We start from the raw sequence: 26771 nt of genomic DNA, 5'->3' as shown, positions 1-26771 counted from the left end.
GAACTAGACCAATGACCACCTCGATGTTCAAGTATACGTACAGATCCGAGTAACCAGGCATCCCCTCCACGCACAATCTCCACGCCATTCCCAGACTAGGTTGAACACAAAAGAAGTTCTCTACATGGAACAGAAAAACCTGTCATAGCCAACCATTCTGAAATCAGATTTGAGTTTGTTGCGAAAACCCAGTCGTTGTCATGAGAAGACACAGCGATTGAACCTGGAACTTCTCTAACAAGAGAACCCAGAAGAAATATGATGTTCGCCAAATACCAACGTCCATCATCCATCCTTTGAATTACAGAAAGACTATTCTAAAAAACTCTGTAAAACCCGGATGGGTGGAACCTGATCTAAACTACATTTTATGATTGGATAAATTAGATATTTTACCACTGTAAAGTATTTAATATTAACCAATCATGATCCATCTAACTAACAAACCACTTATTTGTAAGTGCTGAAATTACTTGTAATTTCAGCACCAGAGAGATTTGAATTTAACTTAGAATTTAGTTGCCTCTCCTAAGGAACTTCAGCAGCCGCAATAAATCAGTATACCCTAGATCTATTGAGCCTAGCAGAGACTAGTTAAACAACCTGAGACTAGATAGTATAAGAGTAAGATTAGGATCGGTATTAGACTAAGAAGTTGCACGAATCTATCCGGCCGAAAATAAGATAGCGTGACGAGCAGACGGTGTACCCTATCCGAAGTTACTCTATGAGTTAACCACATCGGTCATAACTCAAAAAGTAAACAAATTTCACGTTTCATTTAAAAATCAGTCAAGATTTTAGAGTTGTTAGCGATTTCTGTGTCTCAGCCGAGGGACAGAAAGATTAAGAAACTTGTTTGCTAGCGGCGCCAGATTTGTTTTCATTTTGATTTCTTAACTAGTTTTTTTTATTTCATTTTAGGTTTGCGTTTTGTTAAAGTTCAGGTTTTTTTTTCATTTCAGGTTTGTGTTGTGACCGAGATGTGCTGTGTAGTCGCTATGACCCTCGCAACTGTCAGCACGGTCTGTACACCTGGACCGGATACTTCATGCGAAACATGTGCTGTTACACTTGCTACTCTATCAAGGTCACTCAATAACAGCACTGGTTGACATCCATACACAGAAAAAAGGTTGTATATAAACCAGCCGAAGTATCAACCAGCCGAAAATACGTAGGTGTTATTTAATAAATAAGTAACAATTATGTAACAGTTACGAAAGTTATGCAGATTTCGGCTGGCGTAACTTTTCGGCTGGCTTATATAATCCGCTCGTATATCGTCTCGTTTATTTACTCTCGAAAAATCTAGTCATATTATTTACAATAAATGGAAAAAATGCTAGTCCTAGAACTTTATTACAAAGAGTTTATTAAATTATTAAGTTTATGAAATGTAAAGTAGTTTAATGGAGATTGTACGTCTAATCTGCATCGATCCCGGGATAAATTTTGCGACCTGATATCCCGGGCTATTCTGGTTGCTGACAGACGAAATGACTGAAATGATTTCCCTGGCGATTCTTATCTCTGCTTCTTCATTGATTCTTTTGGATCGCGCTTCCCGATAAAATTGGCTTAATTTTGGAAAAGACGCCTGAAATAAATTTTGGACAAAAAGGAATCCAGTGTAATTCTAGAAAAAAAAGTTTTATTTGAAATTTAATTTCATTAGTTTGTCAAAATATTTACAGAATGTCATTTTGTCAGGAATTTATAAATATATCAAATTGAAGTCAAGAATTTCAAAATATTTGTAAATAAACATTTATACATCTTAATGTTAAACATAATTAAATGGTTTTAAAAGGGTCAAACAAAGTTTTTGATTCACACAAACATTTTCTTAGCGCGTGTAAACGCAATGTCGAGAAGTTAATCTGATTTGGTGTCAAAATTGGTTTGAAGAGTCGACTAAAATGTTTCTAATTGTGTGGGCTTTGCACATAGTCGTTGAAAGGGGACATTGTTTGAAACGTCTCGTCTTGAACAGTTGCCACTGAAATCACTGGTGTATTGGCGACATACTCTCTCGAGACAGGTGACTCAACTGACGATGACGTCATCGCACTGTGATTGGTCAATTGGTTGTTCACAACTGGTCCCATCATTTTATGTGCCATTGCTTGATGGTGGTACCCCCCTGATGAAAGCATAGGGTGTCCTGATACTGTAACGGGGGTGTATATCGTATTCGGGTGAAATGGTTGGGGTCCGTTGTGATTGTTGGGTCCGTTGGCGGGGAATTTCTGAGGCAACGAGGAAGGCGACATGGTGAAGTCGAACTGGGGCTGGTGATGATTGGGGGCGAAGAAAGGGGGGCTGAAAGTCATCAATTCAGGAGGCATGAAGGAGTTGGGCCAAAACTGGTGATGCGCCATTGAGCTAACAATCATATTAATTTGGATTGAAATCAAAATTAAAAAATCAGGTAGTTTTGACAACTACTTAAGTCTTTTTTTTCAGTTTTTGAATCATTTTTATTTTAATCTTTCGGTTAAAACCTCATTATACCATTGTGAGAGTTTTATAGTTGTATGAAAATGTTTCACTCACTTAGTAAACTGGTAGCTCTGTTGCTTTTCCAGTTCCTGCTTCATTGGGTATCCATTGTTGTTGGCAGTGAATCCTTGATTGATATTTTGAGCAGGCGGCATCTGGTTCTGAGATTTGTTCCATTCGAAGTTGAACAAATTCACATTGGGTGGGGCATCCAAGTTAGCTGCAGGAGCAATCGGAACAAACCCAGACATGTTATGTTGGGATACTTTTGCCGATGATGAGGAGCACGTCGAGGCATCTTTGAGGGCTTTCTGGGACTCAAATGTCGGCAACATGAAGTCAATTGCTCTCCAATTTCCGTGGATGCTAGTCGGTTCGGATTTTGGAAGCTGAGGCATCATTTGCATGTTCACTGAAACAGGTACTTGATGCGAGAACATATTGTTGGTCATCAAGTTGTTTTGAATGAAGTCGGGTTTGTTGTTGATGTTCTGTATAGCTGGTGCTGACGGGACAATCATGGCGGCCGATCGTCTCTTATCCTTAGCTCTTCGGTTTTGGAACCAAATCTAAACAATATCAAAAGTTCACTTAAGTCCAATGATTTAAACATAAGCTACATGTTTTCCAGGTTTTAGTGTTTCTCAAATTTTTTCATTGGTACTTAAGTTTAAAATAAGTTAGGTTGCTTTTTCTTAATTTGCTTCATTTTGTGCTTTGATTTACTGTTTTAAGTTGAGAAGCTAATTTGAATAAACGGGTATTAATTATACTAATTTAATTAACTGAGGAGCTCATCTTACCCTGACTTGCGAGTCCTTGAGTTGAAGTGTCCTGGCAACCAGTTCTCTCACTTCTGGAGTTGGATATCTGTTGTGTTGAACGTATGTCATCTCCAATACATCCACCTAAAAATAGAAACACTAATTGCACCACTAATTTATGGAAACTAAGGAAAATGTTTATTAGGGTTTTTATCGCGTAACTCCTAGCCTCTATTGTAATTTATTGTGAAAATCATTGTTTTTTTTTTGCTTTGAAAGATATTTTTTGCTTTTCGAACAAGTGTATTTTAAACAGGTATTTAACATGCCAAAGTTCTTGGATCTTATTTTTCATTCAAAATGAAATAGCGCTACCTGCCCACAAAAATTTAGAATAACTACCTGTTGTGGTGAGTAATTGGTCCTATTACGTTTCTGCTTCGCCAATCCGTCTTGAGATGTTTCTTGACCACCCTCCGAATCCTGAACTTTTGCTTCTTCAGCTGAAGGTTGCTGTTCTTCCTGCTGAACTGAAGATTGTTCACTCTCTTCTACCTCATTTCGGTCATTGACCTCCTGATTAGTCACTTCAGCCGAGACAGGTTCTGGGTTAGTAGCAATCAGACTGTTGAAAAAGTCGTCAGCAATAATTTGTTCGGGGATGTTTCCTTCATATGAGGTTTGATTTTGAGGAACATTGTTTTGCTCCGAGGCAAAGTTTGGCAAAAGGGGTAGAATTTCAGATTGGTGTTCCATTTTTGTTGATGTCCAAGTTTTTACTAAATGTCGAGGATATGGAATTTTTGTTTCCAGATTTGGTTTAACTTAAGAGTCAAAATTTTATTTTCAGTTCAAAATTTGAAATAATTTGATACTGATGAAATTTTGGTCAACTTTTTGTGAATTTAAGTCAGAAAATAATGAAATTAATTTTTCAGAATGCTGGTTCAGCACAGGTGTGAAATTGTCACCTCTGCTTCATTCAACTGCGTCATCTATCCTTTTACTATCCCTTGACTAATGAGGCGAGCTCGTTTCAAGGGTGTCAACAAACTGATGAGCTCACAGCTATTGTAAAAACAGTGAAGTGCGAATGAGTAAAGACTCATTCTAACTCTCGCTCTTCTCAATTAACATTATCAGCTGCCAATTAGAACACAATTAAGGCGTTCCTTTTTTTACTAAGAGCTATCAAAACTTTTTCAAAGGGTGTAATTAGGCCGCCAATTTACCTTTACAAGGAACTTCAGGGGTAACTTGAGAATGAGAAGAAAAGCTTAATTTCGGAACCTACTACATACATAAACCAAAATTTTTTAAGTCTTGCATTTTTTTCTTCGAGCCAAAAGTTTTGAAAAAAAAAAACAATTTGACAAAAAAAAAACAGGTTCAATTGGACAGCGTATCATAGCTTCACGCACACATTACAGAAAACTGTCATTTTTCCTGACGATCCAAAGGGTCTCTTTATGGTAATATTTTGCGACATCAACTTTTGGTCGACCAATCCTGTTATTTTTCTAAGGGCACCAATATACTCGCTGCAAAAACGATCGCTTTTGTTTTAATTCAAAAAAATGTCTGTTTTTGGCCTGAGGTTAAAAAAAAACTGGCGGGCGCCGCACAGAATTTGATGGCAAAATAGGTTTGCGTCGTTATTTTGGGAGAGGTCGAGAAATAAATTCAGTCAACCTAACAAACCAGCTCCTCAAAATTTTCAAATTTGTTTTGAAAATTTTCCAAACTTGAGATAATTTTAGTTCCGTGCCAGCTTGCATGCAATCTTTTATCTTTGTTGACAGGGTTATTTTTCCCTCTCAATTAACGAGCACAATCCATTGTGTGCGTCGATGCTACCGACGAGGCAGAGACATTATCCTCTTAACCATTGGCGTATGCTAGTAATGTGACTATTACCAGCAGTCTGCAACAAATGAAACAAAAAAACCTTGTAAACCGTAACACGTTTAAGCAACGTGGGGGGGGGGGGTGTGGTTGGGGGGTCTATTTGTCAGAATTACGATCTGTTTCTTATCATCTCTGTAGATAACTTTGCACCAGCAATTTTTAGCCGACCTAGTCTTGGAGACATCTGTAAAACGGACCCAAGCAGTATACAGTGCTGATTTAAATTATCCGGACGAAACGAACAAAACTTGAATTTTCAAACGCATTTTTCTCAAATTAGGTTAAGATTAGACAAAAAGTGAAGAAGACAAAAGTTGCTTAGAATTTCACCAGAATTAATATGGTGCCATTTTTTCTCCGAAATTCTCAACAAAAATTTTACCCCAAAAATGGGTCATTTTGGCTTTTTTCAATTAATCAAGAATTACGCTGAAACTATTTTGTTAATTGATATGAAAATTATATCACAGGAAGCCTCTTACGCATGGCACCATATTAATTCTGGTGAAATTCTAAGCAACTTTTGTCCTCTTCACCTTTTGTCTAATTTTAACCCAATTTGAGAAAAACGCGTTTGAAAGTTCAAGTTTTGTTCGTTTGGTCCGGATAATTTAAATCAGCACTGTATTTGTTGGGGTAGTTGGTATAAATGTATGCAATTTATCATAATAATTATTCAATTGTTCTCACGGCGTGTTCTGTTGGCCTCACTTCATCGGGTTGTGGCTAGTTTACTCCCATTGTATTTAACTGCGACATAGTAGATTCATGGGCCAACACTGATCTGTGCACTTTACTACCTCATCTGTGGACTAATTTCTCGATTATTTTGTCCGACATTTGCCGATTGGAAAATTCCATGAATCATCTTGATTTTAGGGCTGATTTGTCTGAACTTCAAACTGGCTGAGTCTTTGGACGAAATTTCTGTGCCAATTAACCTCCAGCCAAAAAAAAAAACACTTTTCTTCGGGATATGCGAGAAAACAAAACTAATTTCAATTGTTAGTTTTTTTCTGGCTGGTCTAAGATAGCATGCGCGAAAGTAAAATCTTCGTATCGAAGAAACTACCTATCAATATTCTTTGTATCATTCATTCTTTGTACTGAATCTTCAGGTTCATTTTCAAAAGCGGATTTAAGGGCCCCCTTTGGTGCTATTTTACATCCCTTTTTGGTCACCCAACCTTTAAATTTTTCCAATAAATACAATATATACTTTTTCCAATATATACTAATTTTGAAGGTGTGCGCGCGCCGAAACAAACTAACTTTAAGTTAAAATTTTCCAGAGTGCATAAAACGCTTTTTAAGGCCCGTTTTCTCAAAAATTCACCTGCGGCGCAGAAATTTTGGTCAAAATAGGGTCTTTATAATGTTCTGGAAGTGCTCGGAAAATCAATTTAGTCGCCCTAAAAAGGTCGACAAAATTTTCGATTTTAAAGAAAATCCGCCCCTCCTCGTGAAAATCTTAGATCCGCCCGACCCAGACCATTTTTTCATATTTGTTAAAACGTCCATTATAACAATTTATTCAAAGACCAATATTCAAATTATCTTTTCTTATAAATTTTTTGGATAAGTTTTTCCTCTTTAGTCACAACTTTTTCCACCGAGTTCATAATTCTCAGTTTCTCTTTTATATCGGGATCTACGCTTTCTTCTATTTTGTTCAACAGCTCAGGGTTTTGATCAATCATCTCTTGGATTCTGTTCACCAACTCCCGCTGAGTGTCCTTCATTTCTTCAATGCGTGACCTCGTTTGAATCTCTTGAACCCGAACAACCTCCAATTGTTCATTCCACTTCTTCAGATTTTCTTGTCGCTTCAAAATTTCACGCTGTTTCAGCTAAAAAAAAACAATACTTTAATTTGAGATTTGAACACTTCGATTCTACAGATGCTACACTGATTTGATTTATACGGGGAAAACGAAATAATGCGTTTTTGTTCCGACAACCCTGGGTGGTAGGAAACTATGAATAACCTTAATTTTTCCGCGCAATTTTGATTACCTCAAAAAAGCTCGTAGGGGGTCAAATCTGGTGTGATATTAACGGTGGTATTATGGTATCGTAGTCAGAGTAAAGCAATCAAAATTAAGAAAATTTGTTCAAACTCTCACAAACTGTTCAAATATTTTTCACCCAAGCACAAGTTGAATTTTTTCAGGTCAACAGTGAAACTTGTCAAGGTTTTTAACATAGGCGCTACGCGCAATACACCGAAGGCATAGAAACTGAAGCAAAAACCAAACAAATTGAACAACTAATAATTGAAGAATAACAGTTCTAGAACAAAAAATCGTACTAATACATGTATACACCAAAATTTTGCTATATCGAGAAAGAGCCTGAAATAACAGTTCTAGAACTAAAAATCGTACTAACACATGTATAGGTTAAATTTTTGATATATCAACGAAGATCATAAAATAACACTTCTAGAACTAAAAATCGTACTAACACATGTATACACCAAAATTTTACTATATTGACAAGAGCCTGAAATAACAGTTCGTGAGCTAAAAATCGTACGAACACATGTATACACCAACATTTTGCTATATTGGCAAAGATCATGAAATAACAGTTCGAGAGCTAAAAATCGTACTAACACATGTATACGTCAAATTTTTGCTATATTGACAAAGATCATGGAATAACAGTTCTAGAGCTAAAAATCGTACTAACACATGTATACACCAAAATTTTGCTATATTGACAAAGATCATGGAATAACAGTTCGAGAACTAAAAATGGTACTAACACATGTATACAATAAAATTTTGATATATTGACAAAGATCATGAAATAACAGTTCGAGAACTAAAAATCGTAATAACACATGTATACACTAAAATTTTGATATATTGACATAGATCATAAAATAACAGTTCGAGAACTAAAAATGGTACTAACACATGTATACGCTAAAATATTGCTATATTGACGAAGAGCCTGAAATAACAATTCTAGAGCTAAAATCGTACTAACACATGTATACACCAATATTTTGCTATATCGACAAAGAGCCTGAATAAACGTTGTAGAACTAAAAATCTTACTAACACATATATACACCAAAATTTTGCTATATTGACAAAGAGCCTGAAATATTGACAAAGGACCTGAAATAACAATCGTAGAACTAAATGTCGTACTTACGCATTGTAGATCAATTTCTATAGCTATAATAAAATACAAAAGATTGTGTTTGTATGTGTAGCAAAACGCCTCCTGTTTTACACCTAATACAAGTATACACAGACCAGTTAATTGAAACTACAGTGTACCTATTACAAGTATACACAGATCAGTTAAACTAAAGAAACTGTGTACCTAATACAAGTATACACGATCAGTTGATTGAAACTACAGTGTACCTAATACAAGTATACACAGCAGTTGAAATAGAAAAACTGTGTACCTAATACAAGTATACACAGACCAGTTGATTGAAACTACAGTGTACCTAATACAAGTATACACAGCAGTTGAAAAAAAACTGTGTACCTAATACAAGTATACACAGACCAGTTGATTGAAACTACAGTGTACCTAATACAAGTATACACAGCAGTTGAAATAGAAAAACTGTGTACCTAATACAAGTATACACAGATCAGTTGATTGAAACTACAGTGTATCTAATACAAGTATACACAGCAGTTGAAAAAAAACTGTGTACCTAATACAAGTATACACAGACCAGTTGATTGAAACTACAGTGTACCTAATACAAGTATACACAAAAGTTGAAATAGAATAACTGTGTACCTAATACAAGTATACACAGATCAGTTGATTGAAACTACAGTTTACCTAATACACGTATACACAGCAGTTGAAAAAAAACTGTACCTAATACAAGTATACACAGACCAGTTGATTGAAACTACAGTGTACCTAATACAAGTATACACAAAAGTTGAAATAGAATAACTGTGTACCTAATACAAGTATACACAGATCAATTGATTGAAACTACAGTGTACCTAATACAAGTATACACAGCAGTTGAAAAAAAACTGTACCTAATACAAGTATACACAGACCAGTTGATTGAAACTACAGTGTACCTAATACAAGTATACACAAAAGTTGAAATAGAATAACTGTGTACCTAATACAAGTATACACAGATCAATTGATTGAAACTACAGTGTACCTAATACAAGTATACACAGCAGTTGAAAAAAAACTGTGTACCTAATACAAGTATACACAGACCAGTTGAGCTGCTGGCAGAAAATCATACAGTGACCAGCTAAAACTTTGTAACCACCTGTTCATTGATCAATAAAAAAATAAATCAATACATAAATAAATAAATAAATACATAAATGAATACATAAATAAAGAAATATATAAATAAATAAAAGCAAAAGTGAAATGTACAAATAATTAAATAGACATGAAAAAAAATATATGAACAAATAACCAAACAAACAGACCCATAATATGAATAAATGAAAATAAATAAATGAAATAAATACACATACATAAATAATAAAAGCAAAACTAAATGAAAGAAAGAATAATTAAATAAATATAGAAATAAATATCAACAAATAAACAAAACACACCTGATAAATAAATAAGCAATAAAAAAATAAATCAATACATAAATAAATAAATAAATACATAAATAAATACATAAATAAATAAATAAATAAATAAATAAAAGCAAAAGTGAAATGTACAAATAATTAAATAGACATGAAAAAAAATATATGAACAAATAACCAAACAAACAGACCCATAATATAAATAAATGAAAATAAATAAATTAAATAAATACACACGCAGAAATAATAAAAGCAAAACTAAATGAAAGAAAGAATAATTAAATAAATAAACAAAACACGTGATAAAAATAAACAAAAAAAAATATGTACATACATAAATTATAAATAAATATAAGCAAACTAAACATAATTAAATAAATAGAAGAACAGATAATTAAATAAATAAAGATGAACAAATAAAGAAACAAACATACGCAATCACGTGACATAGCGCAATATAGTCCAGCCCACATGATAATTGATAACTGTGGACGTTATTTGTCGACACTTGACAACAGACAACATTTAAAAAAAAACCCGCTACACGATACCATAACACCTTGACTAAAGTCTTCGGTGTAAAAAGCAAAAGTAGAGGCATAAACTTTAAATTTTTGGGCACGTTTTAAAATACCAAGAAACACCCAGTTTTCACGCAAAAAAAACGTGTTTCATTCATCATTTAAAAACTTTTACAGTTATTTTAAAACAAGTTGATAAAACACATGTTAGAATTTTAGAATATTTCCAACCCTGACCTAGAGACCAATTTCAATATACTAAAAATTAGCTCTCAGAATATGAGATTTTTTTTTACAAATGGTTAAACACACGCAGACAGAAACAAACTGCGGTCGCAATTAAATACCTTGTGTCGATTTTTCCTTCGAGCCTTTTTGAAATGCCTTCTTTTAATTCTCAGTCTTTTGAACGCAGGTCGCTTGTACTTCCCGCCTATTCTAGCATACATCGGCACAACAGTTCTCGCAGAAGGCGGTAGATCCACCCGTCTATCTAGCTCCGAGGGCTCGTTTACAGCTTGACCTATTTGTTTATTAGAAACTGGGTCTGATATTTTCCAGTTCGTAATTGATCGGCTCAAATTGTCCAAAAAAGCCGGAAGTTCGAAGCCAACTGTTTTGTGTACAGCTGGCACTTTGACTGGAATATTATCGGCATTTCTCAAGGGAAAATCGAAACTATTTGGCTGAAACTTCAACTGAGATAGGACTGCTTCGGATTTTGTCGAGTCAAAAACTGATCTCGTAGATTGAATTGTCTGAATAATCCTGAACCTTCTTTGACAGTAACAACGTCGCCGTAGAATCATTATAGAGTTCAAAATTCACCTGAAGAAAAAAAATACATCGGCTGTTACTCTCGCGCAGATGAATATAGCGTATTTTCAAGAAATAAGAGCACCTCGAAAAAAAAACCTATCGGCTTAAAATTGCGGCTATTTTGAATACGTTAATTATTTTAAGCGTTTAGATTGATTAGAATTTTAATGTGGAATTGAGAATAAAGGGAAAAAACCATAACAAAAAGTGGCTTCACAATCTGCTGCGATGATAAAAAAACTTTTGGAACCTTTCCCGAAATATGTGTACTTTCGGATCGTCAATTGGATGCAAAAAATTAGTTAATTTCACTCAAATCCTGGGAATATTACCAGTTAAAATAGAGATATTAATTGACACAGAGGCGAAGCTGAGCTTCGCACCACTTGCAATAAAACATGAAAAAAAAGCAATGCAAGCTAGCAGACAGGAAAGCAAGGACACGTATAGAAGTTTGAATTCATTATGAACCAAGATACAAGTGATTCTGCTAAGCAAGTTGTGAACCCGAAAAAAGACCATATTCCGATTTGATAAATCTTGCTAATCGCAAGCGTGATCATATCGAAGGTTCAGTCGCCTTTGAACGAATAATTGGCTGAGACACAAAAACATGACCAACAGACAGTAGGAAAAGAGCCAATGAACGCAAGTGAACAGAAAAAAATAAGACGCTATTTTTTTTAAAAAATTTCAATTTTCGAATTTCAAAGAAAAAAATAGATGCCCTGAAAGCTCTTTGAATTTTGAGCCTCAGCAACTTTTAAGATTTTTCATGACAAAAAACCAAAAAAAAATCATCAGCACCTATATATGAGTCTGAACTAAATTATTTAAATTTTGACTTTCAAACTATACAAAATAAGTGGACTATGCCGATAAAACATAAGACAAAACCATTACAATACGAAAAATTCAAAAATTCAGAATCCGAGTTTGTAAATTGACGAAACAACTCAACGACTGTCAAAAATAAAAGTGTAATTCATAGAAAAAACTCCATCATGCCTTGAAATTAAGGCCGCCGACCAAAAATAACCATCAGGACCTATATAGGAGTCTAAACTGCGCTTCTGATAAGCCTCTGACTATTGAAGGCATGAATATACATTTACATATACATATATATGCATGCGCGTGATTTTTTTTCAATCAGATCACAACAGAGAATTTACCAGTATGGAGACCGATCCAAAAATCCTAGCCGAAGTGCGGTTACATACTGCTTGTTTAATACTTTTAATTTAAACAATGTTATCGAGAAAAGTCCAAAAAACGGTCAAAATACCAGACAGTTGACATTTCCGCGAACGATGACTTTTTGTTTTGTAAAATTGGGCGTAGCCACTAATGCAGAAGATATTCACCCAACCGTTCGATTGACCCAAAAAAAACAACTTTGGCAGGGTAGTTGTCGAGAAAAGACAACAAGTTTCAAAAAACTGTCAAAAAAATCAAAATTCTGCACTATTCATTGAAAGGTTAGCTTTCGAGAAAAGCAAGACGAATTCGAGAAAAATTAGTAGAAGTGTTTTTCCAGTGTCTCAAAAAAAAGTAAAATGAAAAACCCAACCCCATACTTTTTTATGAGACCTATTTTTATCAAACAGGAAATATGTCACGCAAGACATTTCGAATTCAAATAAGCAACAGCAAAATTTACGAAGCGGAAATAAGGCCGACAATCTTTGAGCAGACACCAGTTGAGCCGGAAAAAAAACTGATTCTATAAAGTCCCCTGAAACTACCGTAGTAACTAGTACCCACCCAGTAGTAAAATTTGGGCTCTTCTCCTTTTCCCCACCTAACACGAGCATCAATTTTTTAGTGTAAAGAGTGTTTTACGAGGTTGAGTATGAAGACCAAATATGTTCGTCGTGGCATTATTAGTCTGTATGTAAATTTTCATAAAAATCGGACAATGTGGTCAACAATATTACATGTACAAATTTGCAGGTAGAGGGGGGGGAGGAAAAAGAGCTCAAATTTGAATTTCAATGAAATCGAGCATGTCGGCTTTTGGTGCCATTTGCGGCCACTTGTCGCGCGTCGGGTCCACCACGAGAAGGCTGCACCATTGATTCGGGCTAACAACGACAACAACAACATCATAGGTGATTCAACTGATTTTGTTTAACTAGTTATTAACGCGAAAACAAAGCCTACATTCCGATTTGATAACGCTTGCTAATCGCAAGCGTAATAACTTAGTTGGAAAATCGAACAGAAAAACGAAAAACGACTGAAATGGCTTCAGTACAGAGGCAAAGCTTCGCTCCGCCTGCGATACAACGCAAGCACAGCATTGCAAGCTAAGGAACAAAATGAGACAGTAATAACCGAGCCAAACAAAATATTCGATAAACAAGGTTTTTTGACAAAATGATTAACTTAGTTCCAGAAAAACAGTCCAGGCACACATTTATTAGCAATCAATAAGCTTTTAGTATCCCTTAACGATTTGTTGATAAGCCCAAAATACTTGCGAAGACGCGCACATCCGAAAACAAAAAAAAACGCCATAGTAAATTAATAATGACTAACTTTGAGCAACTAAGTTTTAAAACTTGTATACCACAAGCATCCTGAAATATTTTGAACATAACCAACAGCAGCTGGAAAAGCGTCAAAGAACGCAAGTAAACAGAAAAAATACTGATTTGTGTGTTGGAAGAATCTCAACTTTCGAATTTCAAAGAAAAAAAATAGATGCCCTTAAAGCTCGTTGAATTTCTAGAACATTTATGACTGGCACTTTTTTTGATGTAACCTAATTTGAGAAAAATGGATTATAAATGAAAATATGTACTTCGCAGGGAACCAGAAGTCGGTCAAGTTTTTCGTGATCTTTACACATTGCTGTTCGATATTGGAGTTTGCCCTCGTTACAAAGGAAACGAACTGAACTTAAAAAGAAATCAAAAAGCAAACCGCGAAAAAAAAACTAGGTGTTGTTGACTAATAGGTACCCAGCTAAAGCTGGAGGTACGATTGATACTTTTTGAAATTGTTAGGCTGCTGCGTAATTTCAATAATTGTACTTTGTCCAAAACCTTAGTTGTTTCTCTACAAAAAAAATAAGTAAGAGATTGGAAAGTTTTTGAGATATAGAAACTTTCCAATGGACATAACATCTCTTTGAAAAAAACAAAGGAGTCACTACTTCTGCAGGGAAAATTGTCGCAACCGAATTATTCGTTTGAACCCTTCTAAGATTTTCTACTCATTCAAAGATTTTCTAAAAGAAACTGTCAAAATTTCAAAAACTTGACTTTTCGAAATCCATAAGTTTTTTTTGTGAAAAAAGGTCATGCCCACTAAAGTAACGATAATTACTAAAATCGTGTTTCTCGATTAAACATTAAATCTATGAATTGGCACGGTAATTTTCGAGTTAAGACAAAGTTTCCAAAAAACGGTCAAAATTTCCAAAAATTGGTCAAATTAAAATGTGCTCAGCTAAAAAGGATTTTAGGATATGACAACTAAGCCTATAAATAAGCATGAAACAAATCAGCAGATAAATAACCCAGAACCTTTCATATTCCAGACGTATTCGTTCGGAAACGCTAAGTGGGTCGGAAACGTTAGGAAATTTGGGCTAAGTGGGTCGGAAATGCTAGGAAATTTGAATTTCTCAACTTTCGAATTTCAAAGAAAAAAAATAGATGCCCTTAAAGCTCGTTGAATTTCTAGAACATTTATGACTGGCACTTTTTTTGATGTAACCTAATTTGAGAAAACTGGATTATAAATGAAAATATGTACTTCGCAGGGAACCAAAAGTCGGTCAAGTTTTTCGTGAGCTTTACACATTGCTGTTCGATATTGGAGTTTGCCCTCGTTACAAAGGAAACGAACTGAACTTAAAAAGAAATCAAAAAGCAAACCGCGAAAAAAAACTAGGTGTTGTTGACTAATAGGTACCCAGCTAAAGCTGGAGGTACGATTGATACTTTTTGAAATTGTTAGGCTGCTGCGTAATTTCAATAATTGTACTTTGTCCAAAACCTTAGTTGTTTCTCTACAAAAAAAAAATAAGTAAGAGATTGGAAAGTTTTTGAGATATAGAAACTTTCCAATGGACATAACATCTCTTTGGAAAAAACAAAGGAGTCACTACTTCTGCAGGGAAAATTGTCGCAACCGAATTATTCGTTTGAACCCTTCTAAGATTTTCTACTCATTCAAAGATTTTCTAAAAGAAACTGTCAAAATTTCAAAAACTTGACTTTTCGAAATCCATAAGTTTTTTTGTGAAAAAAGGTCATGCCCACTAAAGTAACGATAATTACTAAAATCGTGTTTCTCGATTAAACATTAAATCTATGAATTGGCACGGTAATTTTCGAGTTAAGACAAAGTTTCCAAAAAACGGTCAAAATTTCCAAAAATTGGTCAAATTAAAATGTGCTCAGCTAAAAAGGATTTTAGGATATGACAACTAAGCCTATAAATAAGCAGGAAACAAATCAGCAGATAAATAACCCAGAACCTTTGCTATTCCAGACGTATTCGTTCGGAAACGCTAAGTGGGTCGGAAACGTTAGGAAATTTGGGCTAAGTGGGTCGGAAATGCTAGGAAATTTGAATTTCTCAACTTTCGAATTTCAAAGAAAAAAAAATAGATGCCCTTAAAGCTCGTTGAATTTCTAGAACATTTATGACTGGCACTTTTTTTGATGTAACCTAATTTGAGAAAACTGGATTATAAATGAAAATATGTACTTCGCAGGGAACCAAAAGTCGGTCAAGTTTTTCGTGAGCTTTACACATTGCTGTTCGATATTGGAGTTTGCCCTCGTTACAAAGGAAACGAACTGAACTTAAAAAGAAATCAAAAAGCAAACCGCGAAAAAAAACTAGGTGTTGTTGACTAATAGGTACCCAGCTAAAGCTGGAGGTACGATTGATACTTTTTGAAATTGTTAGGCTGCTGCGTAATTTCAATAATTGTACTTTGTCCAAAACCTTAGTTGTTTCTCTACAAAAAAAAAATAAGTAAGAGATTGGAAAGTTTTTGAGATATAGAAACTTTCCAATGGACATAACATCTCTTTGGAAAAAACAAAGGAGTCACTACTTCTGCAGGGAAAATTGTCGCAACCGAATTATTCGTTTGAACCCTTCTAAGATTTTCTACTCATTCGAAGATTTTCTAAAAGAAACTGTCAAAATTTCAAAAACTTGACTTTTCGAAATCCATAAGTTTTTTTGTGAAAAAAGGTCATGCCCACTAAAGTAACGATAATTACTAAAATCGTGTTTCTCGATTAAACATTAAATCTATGAATTGGCACGGTAATTTTCGAGTTAAGACAAAGTTTCCAAAAAAACGGTCAAAATTTCCAAAAATTGGTCAAATTAAAATGTGCTCAGCTAAAAAGGATTTTAGGATATGACAACTAAGCCTATAAATAAGCAGGAAACAAATCAGCAGATAAATAACCCAGAACCTTTGCTATTCCAGACGTATTCGTTCGGAAACGCTAAGTGGGTCGGAAACGTTAGGAAATTTGGGCTAAGTGGGTCGGAATTGCTAGGAAATTTGAATTTCTCAACTTTCGAATTTCAAAGAAAAAAAATAGATGCCCTTAAAGCTCGTTGAATTTCTAGAACATTTATGACTGGCACTTTTTTTGATGTAACCTAATTTGAGAAAACTGGATTATAAATGAAAATATGTACTTCGCAGGGAACCAGAAGTCGGTCAAGTTTTTCGTGAGCTTTACACATTGCTGTTCGATATTGGAGTTTGCCCTCGTTACAAAGGAAATGAACTGAACTTAAAAAGAAATCAAAAAGCAAACCGCGAAAAAAAACTAGGTGTTGTTGACTAATAGGTACCCAGCTAAAGCTGGAGGTACGATTGATACTTTTTGAAATTGTTAGGCTGCTGCGTAATTTCAATAATTGTACTTTGTCCAAAACCATAGTTGTTTCTCTACAAAAAAAAATAAGTAAGAGATTGGAAAGTTTTTGAGATATAGAAACTTTCCAATGGACATAACATCTCTTTGAAAAAAACAAAGGAGTCACTACTTCTGCAGGGAAAATTGTCGCAACCGAATTATTCGTTTGAACCCTTCTAAGATTTTCTACTCATTCAAAGATTTTCTAAAAGAAACTGTCAAAATTTCAAAAACTTGACTTTTCGAAATCCATAAGTTTTTTTTGTGAAAAAAGGTCATGCCCACTAAGGTAACGATAATTACTAAAATCGTGTTTCTCGATTAAACATTAAATCTATGAATTGGCACGGTAATTTTCGAGTTAAGACAAAGTTTCCAAAAAACGGTCAAAATTTCCAAAAATTGGTCAAATTAAAATGTGCTCAGCTAAAAAGGATTTTAGGATATGACAACTAAGCCTATAAATAAGCAGGAAACAAATCAGCAGATAAATAACCCAGAACCTTTGCTATTCCAGACGTATTCGTTCGGAAACGCTAAGTGGGTCGGAAACGTTAGGAAATTTGGGCTAAGTGGGTCGGAAATGCTAGGAAATTTGAATTCATTAGGAAACAAGAACCAGTACAGTTAAGTCCAAAAGAGTCCTGCGAAGAAAATTCTTTACGGGAAAAAATCTAATTCTCGAATGCAATACTCTAGCTTATTGCAAGAGTAGTAAATAGAAAAAAACTCAAGACTACCAGATCAGAGTCGGTAAAATGACAACCAACGTGAAAAAAAAAACAAAAAAATCTTTTTACTACTGATTTGAAAAGGTTTGTGTTTAAAAGGAAATCATCTGGTACAACCCAGAATTGATCCGCAACAATTTCGCTGTATTTAGGTGAATATTGCTATGAATACTTCGCGATAGCTGGAAAGCGACTGTATCATATAAAAAGTGGATTATGATGATTTAGTTACTACAAACTGCATGTAAACGAAGCATATACATTTTGGGGAAATTAGCATGAATTTTTAATTGAGTCTACATGTGAACAAATTATCATATCATTTCAAACATGCTTTGTTTGCTTCAATTCGTCGACTCCGTTGATCTTTGAGTCTTTTCACATTTCAGATGGTGATGAAATTTGGATGCAGCAAAAAAAATGCGCGTGTGGTGAAATTGTCGGGGTTGATTGCGGGGAAGGTAGAGGTTCGGGAAAAGGTGACGAAGTTGAACTGGTACAGTCGTGTGGTCCTCAGTCGACTGGAGTTGGTAGATGCAGCCCCTGAACCTAAGGTGAAAACTAAGAGAAATCGGAAGCAAGAGCTATGAACAACACGTGCAGCTGCCATGATAATCGCTTACAGCACAAGAAAAATTCCTGATGTGGCCACCAAAGCGATATAACTAAAAAACGACAAATCAAAAAAATTTAACATGCTAAAATAAAGGTCCGACCCGGATTCAAACCCCAGACTTTAGGGTGTACAATTGATGACGTTACCTCTAGGCCAAGTGCGAAGGAACCTGGAAGTTATTAAGATTCAACACTGAGGCGAAGCTGCACTTCGGTAACACTAGCGAGAACACGCCAAAAAGCAGCTCTATAAAGTTCAATAAGAAAAAGTATAAATAAGCCTCGAATTAGTAAAAATTCATTAACATCTCGGATTCGAACCTGCGACCTAGACATAATGCGTCTCACACACTAACCACTCAGCCAGGGACGTTTAATAAGTCACAAAAACTAGCTACAAACAAAGCAGAGAAAAGATGCTATGCGATTTCCAATGCTACAAAGAAATTTTCATATTAGTGAACCCTTTTAATGATCACTTTTATTTGCGAGTAAGGTTAGAAAAAAGAAATTTCGTACTTATACACTAACGATCGCAAGCTCGCAAGTGTAATAATAAAGCAAGTTAAAAATTTGTAATAGTGGTTTACATAGTTGTTTCGCAAGTAAAATAATACCAAACTTCAAACCCTGTAGGCTTTCTTTAATGCAGTCAAAATCCAGAAAAACCCTACGCCATAGATTCTTCCCAATTTACTTTGTTCATTAGCACTTCAAACACAAAATTGCACTATTTTTTTAACCTATGAACATAAAAACAAGATCAATTTCATAATTTAAATTGGAAGAATTATTGCTATAAATTACTATTATTGCAAATTGGCATAAGCTATAAATTGAGGTACTAAACATAAATTAGGGTATATTATCCAGAACAATACCCTACCTATGTAGTGTGTATTCAAATACAATTTAAATGTATAAAGCAAAATCCATGTACAACTAGCAAATAATCAAGCGTTGAATTTCTGCCTTCGCATAGGCAAAACTATTACAAAAACAAATCTACACTCGCGATTTTCTATACCGATTGACCTGTTGTCATTTTGAGAAGGCCTTCTCGCTTAGTTCTGATTCTCTTGCAGTTGCCGATCTCCTTGAAAGTCTACCTTCACTTTTAGCATTAGTTTCACTGCCTCGCACTTGCAGACTTGTTGACCCTCCGGGTGATCTTTTCTTTCTTTTGACCTTGACCCGTCTCCGACTTGACCCCTTATCGTCCGATCTTGCTGATGTTCTGTGGGTCGTCAACTGATTGCTTCCTCGTGACCTTTCACCCTGATCTACAGCTTCATTGGGCGATGATAACATTTGACCCCACTTTGGGTTATCAGTGACTTGGTTGCTTGGCGATTTATCCCGGTCTGTATTTCCGTTGGAAGATGAAAACCTTAGTCTGTTTTGACTAGTCGGTGAAGTTTTGTCCGTATTTTGATTGCCTTTGTCTGTTTTTTGATTGCCTTTGTCTGTGATTTTAGTACTCGAAGACGTTAGTTCTGTTTTCTTAGCAGGTGACCTGTTAGTAACATCTTGAACTGATTCCTCTCTCGGAAGTTGCGATGACCTTCGTTTCTGTATGGGACCCCCTTTATACGTTACCCCACTTTCATCCCCTATGTGAGACTTTGAGAACTCAGCGCGATCATCAAAATTTATAGGCGAAGACGAATTTCTGTGATGTGTATTATCTTTTTCTTGCGACCATCGCCTCTTCTGTTTTTTGCGCTTTATCGCATCTTTATCTGAGCCAATATTAGACTCCTCTGTAAGTGAAAACCCTGTTCTGCTTTCAAATAATGAAATGAAACTAGCGATTCTGAAATTTCAATTGTGAGAAGAAAGAGGAAATGATTTGATTTGATTGGCTATGGGTCATTCGAGGGTCGATGTGGTAGGTTTAGGTTAGAACAGGGTTTTAGTTCAACCATATGGCGTGGACCATCCAAGCCGGGTACCTGAAGCAAGCATGAACTAATTTGACTTTCATTAAAAACTAATTTTGTTTTATATATGGTTTATTCTTCTGAGACTAAGCACAAACTTCACTGAAACAGAAACTTTCAGTTGATAAGTTTCTTCAAGATTAAGTACAAAAAGCTTCAGAAAATGATACAGGTCAGCTTGTCAAGCTTGAAATGATTCGCTTTTTCTGATTATAATTTTCAAGCAGAAAAGGGTTTGTCAATGGTGCATTTTCTCGGATTGATTCAAAGTATGATCCCACCTTCGTGACGTTCAGTGATGTCAGACAGTCTTCTTGAATACTGATTTGACATGTCCAAATCCGATATTGAAATGGTCTGGGCACTCTTTTCCTGTCTCTGGTCTTTAAGGTCCAGGTTCGTATTTTCCGCATACTCTTCAGATGGTACGTCGTAAGTTTCCTCCAAATCCGAGCTAGAAGCCTTTTTAGGAAACGCTTCTGCAAAGTTATCCTTGCTTTTTCTCTTACCCGCTGTACCTTTCACAGCTTTGTCCTCAGAAATATCTAATTTCTTCTTATCCTGTTTGTCTGGCTTCAAAATGTCGATGCGCGGCTGACCCAGCACTATAGCGTAGTCCATTGTATACGGAAAATGAGAAGTGAACATTCGGTCTGCGATAAAGATCCGATCAAAGAACTCTCTCTCGATCCAAAAGTACTGATACTCTTTCCACTTGCGCACGTAGTTCAGAAAGTGAGGCAGCTTTGTGAAGCGTCTGCCATTCTTCTCTAGCAGGGTCAGGTCTTCGGTGGGGTGACATGGTTCGAAGTACAGGAAGATACCCGGAGGGTAAAGTGGAGTTGTGTGCCCAATTTGCACATCATCTCTGAAGCAGCGCCAATGATTATTTTTGCCAACCAGCCAAAAAAAAATTATGAATGCAAACTTCAACACCAATACTAGTCTTTTCTATAATTACAACAAAAACCTTGATAATCTGTTCACAACTTTATTAAAGATTTTCGCAAGTAGACTCATTTGATTAAAAAAACCTGGATACAAAAAAAAAACGAGTTTGTAAAGCAACAAAAAACAACTGAGCAAATATAACTTACTTTTGTCGTCTCGGGACATATCTGAACGCTTCCCTTTCCCTCTCCTGTCGGTGAATGATTTCCGATATTTTCGAGGTCACGCCACTGGATGTAGACGGAGCCCCACTATTCGTATTACTCCCAAACGCAGTTGACGCTCCCATTCGAGTCGAGGTCTGGTCTCTCGGTTCTTTCGTGATCACTCCAGTGTCGTCTTCTAAATCTATCTGAATTGCAACGTCATGAAACTGATGTGGAATCACATATGAATTCGCCCTCGAATTATCCGCCGGATCTTCCCGACAGTAACAATTATCCGAAACTAACTGATGTCCAGTGGCCGCATGACAATCATGACCATCTTCTCGGCAATTATCGACACTTTCACATATTTTGTCACCTGGGAAGTAGGAATCCTTTAAGTCCGGTTCTTTCTTCTTAAGACACCGACAACACGGAAGTTTCGCAAAGCATCCGGCCACAGATCCGAAAATAATGGCAGATTTATTTTGCTTGCACTCATAAAGCACTTCACTCAACTCGCGTTCCAGACGCCGTAGAGCTCCAAGTGAGAATCTAGGTACAATATCTCTCTCTACAACACCACTGAAGCAGAAACTTCTCGAATGATCTGACGCTTCTTTCGACAGCAGAATTCCAGGCGGTGCATATGTATAGCAAGTGACTTCACGTTTCTTAAGATAGTCTCGACTACGCAATATAAATGCTAACAAGCCAGCAACACCAGCTCCCAAACTATGTCCAACAACTACTAATTTATAGTCAGGCCACTTCTCATAGCAGTAATCGAAACAGCCGATTCTCTGAATTTTGGTGTATACAAAATTGGCAGCAGCGAGCATTCCCTTATGGCCTAGAAATGTGTCTGGATAACCCCAAGCAATCGGCTCAGGATGGATAATCATGTCTGTCAGACAATCCGCCAGAGACTGGGTTCCTCTAATTGCAACAATGACATTTTTAGACTCGTGGTCCATACATACATAGAAGGGCGTTTCGTGTATGGTGTTCTGGAAGGAGATTGCGATTAGGTCTTCTCGACTGATTCCAGCTCTGTTGATGACGGTTCTCGAGTTGTAATGGCATGCGCACTCTCCCTCTCGCGAGATTAAATTGACATAGCCGTCTTCTCTACAACTGAAACATTAACTAATTCAGTTACCACAACATATTAGTGGATACTCATACTTTTAATGAAAAGATACTTTCATACGTTGCAGAGTCACAATCTTGGTTTAGCTGGGCGTAATCGCTTGTTTAGGTTTTTTCATGAGAATATTATTTAGCAGGCATCCAACAGACAGATTGCAAAAAAAATTCTGGAAGCAGACTTGCTTCGTTGTTTGGACGTCTGTATTAAACTTGATACCAAAAAAAATCTATTACAAAAAAAGAAACTTACCTGCACGCGCAACAAATCTCTATCACATGTGCTCTATCCTCTATTATATAATTCGGCCATCCGTAAGCTGCATTAGCAAACTTGTAAAAGTACATCACTCTCTCCGCGTCCTTGACTGTCAACTGTTCTTCCATTGCAAAGTTGGACGCCTCGTTGAAAAATCTCTCCGCTTCCAGATGATGTTTTCTGGACATGAGCATGAGACCGGCTGTGATGTCAGTGATCACAAGCTCGTTGTGTCTCATTTCTGTTTGGAAGAGCCTCGCGACATCTTCGAACTCCTTGTAATATTTGTATCTGCACATGAGCATTCGCAGAAGATGCATCCGCATTTTCCAGATTTTACTGGCATGTACTGGGTACTCGTCACTATCACCTAAACATTCAGATCAGGCACAATTATACCTAACAACAGCTATACCGATGTTCGGCGTTCCATGCTAAAAAAACTGACATTGAAATAGAAAGCAGCTTCTGTTAAACTAAAATAAGCAGATGCTATCAAAAAGAAGATGCTTAAAGCCGATTAGCATAGCAACCATTCGAATGTTGTTTCGGATGTAATCACAGAATCTTTCGAGCTATTTATTGAACCTAATACAGAAAAGGCTTTTCGGGTGAACAGATTTTCTAAGGCCTTTCTGGTGAACAATTTTCCAAAGGCCTTTGAGGTGAACAAATTTCCTGGTGGTTGATAGTTAATGTTAATTTGGATGTTAATAGATGAACTCACAAGGCGTAGAACCCAAAGGATCAAAGATGACGAGAATTCCGAGGATGAAGAAAAAGAACAGGAGCCATGAAGCGACAATCCAAATTATAATGAGAACATGCGGGGTGAAATCACATGGAAATTTGTAGCTTACGACAAAAGTTCCAAACCCCGTCCAACCCAATTCCACTCCAGCTAAGACACATCTGGCTATGAATAAACCGGGAATGCGCCTTCGTGGATGCTCATCCATTATGGCTCCTCTACGACTGAGGCAGAACACGGTTAGGTCGATTATAAGTATCGTCTAAACAGGGAGAGGTTAAAAATCATGATGTTTGATTTACTGTATTTACTTGTGTGAATTAATTTTTAGTTCGATTCTTACCACTATAATTGCAAGGCATCCATAGAGATAGAGAGAAACATAAAAGAAAGGCTGATCGCATCTTAGAAGCTTGTTATGGAGAAGAATGATCATCGTCAGCACCATTGTAAGAGATAAAATTTTGAAGTAGATGCTTAAGCCGCTAGGGATAAACAAGTCGTCCGATCCTATCATCCAGGCTCTTCCACATACTCGCAGCTTCGGCATCATGAATCACTGAGACGACTCAATGATACGGCTTCCGCCTTTTAGTATTAGTACAATACGAGTGTTTAGACTACATGTTTTATTTCTCTCTTCCTCTTCTATTTATACATATCTTCGCACTGAAATTAATCGTGTCATTTATAGCTTATAAAATATAATCAAAGGTTAAAATTATCAAGGAAACTGATGTTACATCAAGTGTCATTCATCACATTGTCCAGCCAAAAAATTTGGGAAATTAATAAATCGGAACATATAACAATAGAAACATGGTCAAGGCAGATATAATTTACATCTGAGACATAACTTATTTCGCATTAACAAATTTTTTCAATAAAAACTACGACACATTTTTACAGCAGTTCCAGGGCTACAAACCTAGCCTGTGCTAATTCTGTTCACGCACTAGGGAGTCTTATACAGTTATTTCTACAAGAGCTGCCTATCAACAGCCCACAGGATGGGCGCTAAGCTGTCTGGTGATTTCTTATCTCCCATGGCTCTGAAACAGAAGAAAGGACAGTAGATACTGTGGGGAGGAACTTTGTATTCGGGTGTTATAGTTTTTTCTTTTTATTTTCCACGCAAAATCAGGTACCACAAATAATCATCGGACTGGGCTGAGTGATATACTATAGTAAAGCCATTTCAGTCGTGATTCGAATCACATTTAAAAAAATTCCCCATTTTTTTTCTTATGTCGAGAAAAATCAGTTTGAAATTTTTGATTTTTCGTCTATTTTCGAGCGAGTACTGCGATCGAGTAACGTTTAATATATTTGCAAATAAATAATTTAGGCTGAAAAATTTAATTTGACTTAAAAGAAAAGAAGCTTCATTTAGCTCTTCTCTGTCAAAAAAAAATAATTTTCACAAACATTAAAAATTATTAGCGCAAAAATTTCATTTTTTGAATACCATTGGATTCGTTATGCTAATTCACTAATTTTTTTTTACCGTTCGTATAGTGGTTTTATCACACGACTTACACAAAAGACATCAACTTGGAAAAAAAGCAAAATGTTTTTTTTTTCTGAAAATATGGTCGGACATTCTGTGCTACTTGCACAGCAACCGGCTATTTTTGTTTTTATTCCTATGAGTTTATAAAATTCGAATATCTAGAAATTCCTATACATTTTAGGCATGATAGGCCATGTCATCAATCTTCGGTGTCATCTTTTCCTCTCACCTATCTATGATTTCCTAGCAGTATCGCAATTTTGCTCATGATGACAGTAGAAAACTATTTTTTTAAGGTAATCAGAAGGTCAAAAGTATCATAGTAACCGAGGTTACAGTCATGAGTCCCTTCATCATGTATTCCAGTCAAAATCCTTGGAATTTTTTAGATATGGAAGTGATAATGATAAAAGAAGATGACAAGTGTTTAAGTCCTTTTCAATTAAAATCGATACGGGTTACGTTTCTTCAATAATGTAACATTCGCCCGGAAGATACATATCGACGGATAACAAAACTAAGTCTTAAGACGACTGGCTAGCGTCTAAACAGAGCTTTGCATGTTTTTCACCGTCTCTACCAAGCCAGTACTTTTCGGTGGTCTTTCTTACATCAGGCTGACAAAAACGTTACTGTTCTCCGGCTTCGACCAGAACGCTCAAATTAACTGAATTACATGCAAAATTAGTGAGCTCATGGCTGGGTCTCTGTATCCCCAGACCACGAGGTCACTCCTAAAAACAGGGCTACTACTTATTATATTACTATTGTTTTTGTTCAGTAGATAAAAATCATCATCTCCATCGAAGATGGATCAACCCTTTCCCCCAACTCCTAGCACCTCATCCTTGTCAAAACTAATCAAAATATCAGTTAAATTCAAGTCAGGACATGACAGGATGCTAAAAGTTTATGTGAGTTAATAAAAGTTTCCGTCCCGAGACCCTTCCGGATTCTTGAATCCGCCGAATCAAGCTCCTTAACCTCAGGTTCACGCTAACTCGGAGGGCTGGTTTTTACCCTTCACCGTTGTTCGCAACGGCCTTGCAACTATTGTAACAGCACAATAGTTGCAACTCGGAACGTCCTCTGCTGTTCGGTAGTTCGTTGTTGTTTTTTAGTCTCGATTTTCGTACTGTTCGTAATCGCAGATAAAGTTGTTCTGTTTCTTTCTGCTATTTTAGCCAAAATGGCCGTTTTAACATTTCTCAGAAATGTTACGTCATCACTTCGAAAATTTAAAATTTAGAATTCCAGAATCTTCTAGCCTTCACCGTTTGGCCAATCATTCAAATAACGTCCTTATCCGTTCTAAATCGCCAATCCGGAAGGTTCACTGCTAAAATCCTGAATTCTGCAGAGACTGCATTTTGGCCATTCTGGTCGAATGTCACATACTCCCCGGACAGTCCGGTCAATGTCCTCATTGAATCGCGCAATGTTCTAAATGGTTACAGTGTCATCGAACAGAATTTACAAAATGCACGAAATTACTTTTACCTACGTCACATCGACTCACTGCAGAATATAAATGGCATCATACTACATCACTATAGCCTTCAAATTCTTTCATTAATCTGCACATTGAGGATATGACTTAAGATAAAACATATTTTCTGACTTCCAGTGTCAATATCCCGATTGAAACTTTTTCTCCTAGATTTAAAAGGTGTTGGCTTGCAGGACAGTCCTGCCAACCAACAAGCTAAAATT

General features: G+C 36.1%; 1 protein-coding gene and 1 long non-coding RNA gene across 4 annotated transcripts; both read right to left on the bottom strand.

The window, feature by feature from the left end:
- Positions 1–6693: 6693 nt before the first annotated feature.
- LOC134842602 (uncharacterized) lies at positions 6694–11102 on the bottom strand. Its single transcript, XR_010162514.1, has 2 exons — positions 10617–11102; positions 6694–7027 (listed from the first exon to the last, which is right to left on the bottom strand). It is a non-coding gene; the product is annotated as an uncharacterized LOC134842602 (long non-coding RNA).
- An 8013-nt stretch (positions 11103–19115) lies between these two features.
- Positions 19116–24210, bottom strand: LOC134842030 (uncharacterized). 3 transcript variants are annotated; one of them, XM_063858175.1, is made up of 7 exons: positions 23889–24210; positions 23522–23807; positions 22789–23164; positions 21387–22523; positions 20571–21157; positions 20272–20301; positions 19116–20109 (listed from the first exon to the last, which is right to left on the bottom strand). In XM_063858175.1, the coding sequence occupies exons 1-7, from the start codon at positions 24096–24098 to the stop codon at positions 19388–19390; spliced, it is 3348 nt and encodes a 1115-aa protein (XP_063714245.1). In that variant the 5' UTR covers positions 24099–24210; the 3' UTR covers positions 19116–19387. The 3 variants fall into 3 exon arrangements, with proteins under 3 accessions (XP_063714245.1, XP_063714247.1, XP_063714246.1); XM_063858177.1 differs by having other exon boundaries at positions 23655–23807; positions 23889–23996; XM_063858176.1 differs by lacking the exon at positions 20272–20301.
- Positions 24211–26771: the final 2561 nt, after the last annotated feature.

This window comes from Symsagittifera roscoffensis, chromosome 3 (genome assembly GCF_963678635.1).
Source record: "Symsagittifera roscoffensis chromosome 3, txSymRosc1.1, whole genome shotgun sequence".
NCBI classification, from domain to species: domain Eukaryota; kingdom Metazoa; phylum Xenacoelomorpha; order Acoela; family Convolutidae; genus Symsagittifera; species Symsagittifera roscoffensis.
Note: the sequence above shows the minus strand (reverse complement) of the source record. Positions and strands in the feature narration are given on the sequence as shown.

What these genes read in the sequence shown, in the direction of transcription:
- LOC134842030 (XM_063858175.1), bottom strand. Translation starts at nt 24,098, where the DNA reads ATGATGCCGAAGCTGCGAGTATGTGGAAGAGCCTGGATGATAGGATCG. An exon ending in TCCTTTGGGTTCTACGCCTT is followed by an intron (nt 23,165 to 23,521) that starts GTGAGTTCATCT and finishes CTGAATGTTTAG; the next exon opens with GTGATAGTGACGAGTACCCA. An exon ending in TGGATGGTCCACGCCATATG is followed by an intron (nt 20,110 to 20,271) that starts GTTGAACTAAAA and finishes TTTCACTTACAG; the next exon opens with AGGAGTCTAATATTGGCTCA.